The sequence below is a fragment of the Geospiza fortis genome, unplaced genomic scaffold, assembly GCF_000277835.1.
Source record: "Geospiza fortis unplaced genomic scaffold, GeoFor_1.0 scaffold66, whole genome shotgun sequence".
In the NCBI taxonomy this organism is placed as follows: domain Eukaryota; kingdom Metazoa; phylum Chordata; class Aves; order Passeriformes; family Thraupidae; genus Geospiza; species Geospiza fortis.
Window position 1 is genome coordinate 8,514,950 of NW_005054312.1, and position 2,992 is coordinate 8,517,941.

Genomic DNA, 2,992 nt, shown 5'->3' on the forward strand with positions numbered 1-2,992 from the left:
CCTTTCGGCTTTCAGGGCAGACAGGAAGGAGCTCAGATTGACCAGTGGGAAGATGCCGATTTCACCCTCTACAAAGTTACGGACCGGTTTGGATTCCTGCAGTAAGTGCTCCTGCCCTCTCCTTTCCTCTCTGACCTCTGTGTGTGTGTGGAGCATCCTTCTGCACTGAGCATGACTGGCCCATAAGCTGCTCTTTGGCTTGGCTTGATCAATCCCAAATGCAGGAGGAAAGACTACATGGGCCTCCTTCCTCAACTGTGCATGTGCAGACACTGATGCTTTGCATCTGCTGCAAGACAAGGCTCAGAAATGATTTCCTACCACAAGCCTTGTGTTAGAAGGTGCAGGCTGGTGCTCCTGTGCCTCTGTGGTGTGCCACAGAGGGAGAGGCCCCTGTGTTTGCACCTGATGATTCAGGGAGGTATAGGAAGAGACCAGAAAAGATAGCTGATCGTCTTTGGTTCCCTTAGGAAACCTTTCCTTTAGAAATCTCCATACTAACCAAGGCACACATGAATTACATACCCTGTGCCTGGGAAGAATGCTTAAAAAGAACTATTTTTATTCTGATTCTTAACAGAAGTTACAGTAGTAGGTGTTCTGTGTGTAGGAGGGAGGTTTTAAGCAGTTGCTGTCTAGAAATTCTGCTTCCCCACCCTTTAAATTGCTGATCATGTGTGTATTGAAGAGGAAATATGTGCCCAGGATTTCTAGTTATGTCCAGTGCTCGATTACCCCCTAGAGCTCCTGTTGGGTGGTGGGATTTTGGATGGTGCTTTCCCTGCCTCTTTCATACTGGGGACAGCTGTAGGAAGGGCACAAAGTCCCCAGGACATACCCCTCAAGTGTCTGAGGTGGTCCATGAACTGCAGCAGCCTGTGCTCCCCCACACCCTTTCCTGCCCATGGAGTAACCAGTGACCCCTTGCTTTTCCAGCGAGCAGGAGCTGCCAACCCGCACCGCCTTGGAGGAGAAGGTGAGAGCTGCCAGCGCTGTCATCATAGATGTGACATCCTTTTCACACCAGCTGGGGAGGGAATGTTTTTTGAGGAAACAAGTGAGCAAGTAAGAGCAAAGCAGGCAGCCAGCACCCACTGGTCACTGCTGCTCGCCCAGAGGTGGGGACTCTGCACGATGCCCAGCTGTTCGAGCTTTTATTTTGCTTGGTCAGACAACTTTCCTCCTCCACATGGCACTGAAAAAGCACCTCTTAAAGCAATATTGGGCTTTTCCCTCTGCTTTGGCACAGTGCCCAGCAGCTGTGGCTCGTAAAGGGGACTGCATGTGCAAGGGAAGATGGAAGTTGTAGGTAACCATCACTTCCATCCTCATCTCCCCTGAGATGTAAGCATGTCCTCTGGTAGAACAGATGGGACTAAATGGGACTGAATCACATTTCTTATGATCTGATACAGTGATGGGATTTGAGTCTAGCTGGACCTGCAAAGATTTTTATTGTCAGGAAATACTCCTGGGAATGCTTTCTTATGTTAAGCCTGTGTGTCTTGTCATTTTCATCAATGCTGCTTTTAATTACCAAGTGCTGAAATTACCAGTTTCTGCACGTGCCTGTGGATTATTCCCATCCCTGATGTGAGGTCTTTGCATAGAAGTTTAAACCTAAGAGAATGAAGTTTTGTGTTTTCAAGAGGCATCTCCTGGGGCTTCTTTTTCTTAAATTTGTCTTTTCTTCTCCCTTGCACCAGCAAAACCAGCAGGAAATAGAACGTGTGGACAAGTGGCTTAAGATGCTGAAGAAGTGGGGCAAATACAGAAACAGTGACAAGGTAAAGAAAGAAAAAGAGTGTATGGCTGGAAGGGTGCGTGTGATGGATCCTTACGATGAGTCAGGCTTTCAAAAAGTCAACAGAAAAACCAGAGATCTCTGGAACATTGCCTGATTCTACTTGTTATCTTTAATATTTTAAAGCTTTCCTAGAAATTTCTGGGTTACCAGTCGAGGTAAAAGTCCTGTTCTGACTTACATGTCTCACTCTTAAAAAAAACCAAAACAAAACAACAAAAAAAACACCAACCAAACAAACAAACAAACAAAAACAAAAAACACAAAAAAAAACCAAAAAAAAAAAAAAAAAAACCAAAACAGAAACAAAATCATCTTAATAATGACAGCAGAGATGGTGTGGAGGTGGGCTTGAGGTTTTATAATCCTTCTGTTCACTTCAGGGTAGTTCTAATTATTTTGTTAATCAGTGCTGCTCCACAGGCAAAATCAGAGGCTCTCGTGTGACTTGGTTCTTTCTAATTAGAAGTTAGCACTAATTGGTTAGTGACCTTGTGGGTAAACCACCAAATTCCAGTGGGGTAGAGGGAATTCCTTCGGGTCCTGGAGGGTGTTTGGGGTGGGTAATGATGAGTGGTTTTAGCACACCTTGGCTTTCCTGGGTGAGATGGTGAGGACAGGCAGGATCCAGCATGAGTGATGGGGAGCAGTGATGAGTGGTTGCTGTCTGTTTTGGATTTCCCTTGATAATTATTGGGGTGTTGAGCACACTGTAGCTGATGTCACTCAGATCTGCTGGCTGGCGAAAGGTCAGACTGACAAGTGGGTTTTGAGGGTCTTGGGGTCAGAAAATGAGAAAGCTCTTGTAGTAGAATAAAGGATGTTATGAATAACAGCCTGTAAATGGTCAATGACTCTTGGACACAGAGGTGGCATTGTCCCATGCTGGGACACCGGAAATGGCCATCCCCTCTCCCAGCAAAGAGAGAAGCAGTGCTTGGCCCCAAGCGGGGAAGGAGCAGTCTGGTGACCCTGGGGAGTAAAAAGGAGCTTTGGTTTCAGTCCTGTCCAGCCTAACACCCGTTGCCTGGCACCAAGGCAAGTGCAGGCTGTAAGGTCTGTAGCAGCCACACACCATTAAATGCAAAGACACCGAGAGGCACAAAAGAAGTGTGCCTTCTTTTAATAAAAAAAGTAAAATCAGGTTTTATCCTACACTTAGATGTGAAACCGCATGCTCTTGTGTCA

General features: G+C 46.2%; 1 protein-coding gene across 3 annotated transcripts in view; it reads left to right on the forward strand.

The window, feature by feature from the left end:
• The window catches only part of LOC102041554 (USP6 N-terminal-like protein), an 86,467-nt gene that overhangs the window by 62,166 nt on the left and 21,309 nt on the right, over positions 1-2,992 (forward strand). For all 3 annotated transcript variants that reach the window (XM_031055725.1, XM_031055724.1, XM_005419571.3), the window contains 3 exons: positions 16-101; positions 937-976; positions 1,707-1,787. In XM_031055725.1, the coding sequence (XP_030911585.1) occupies positions 16-101; positions 937-976; positions 1,707-1,787 (207 nt within the window). The remainder of the gene's footprint in view (positions 1-15; positions 102-936; positions 977-1,706; positions 1,788-2,992) is intronic.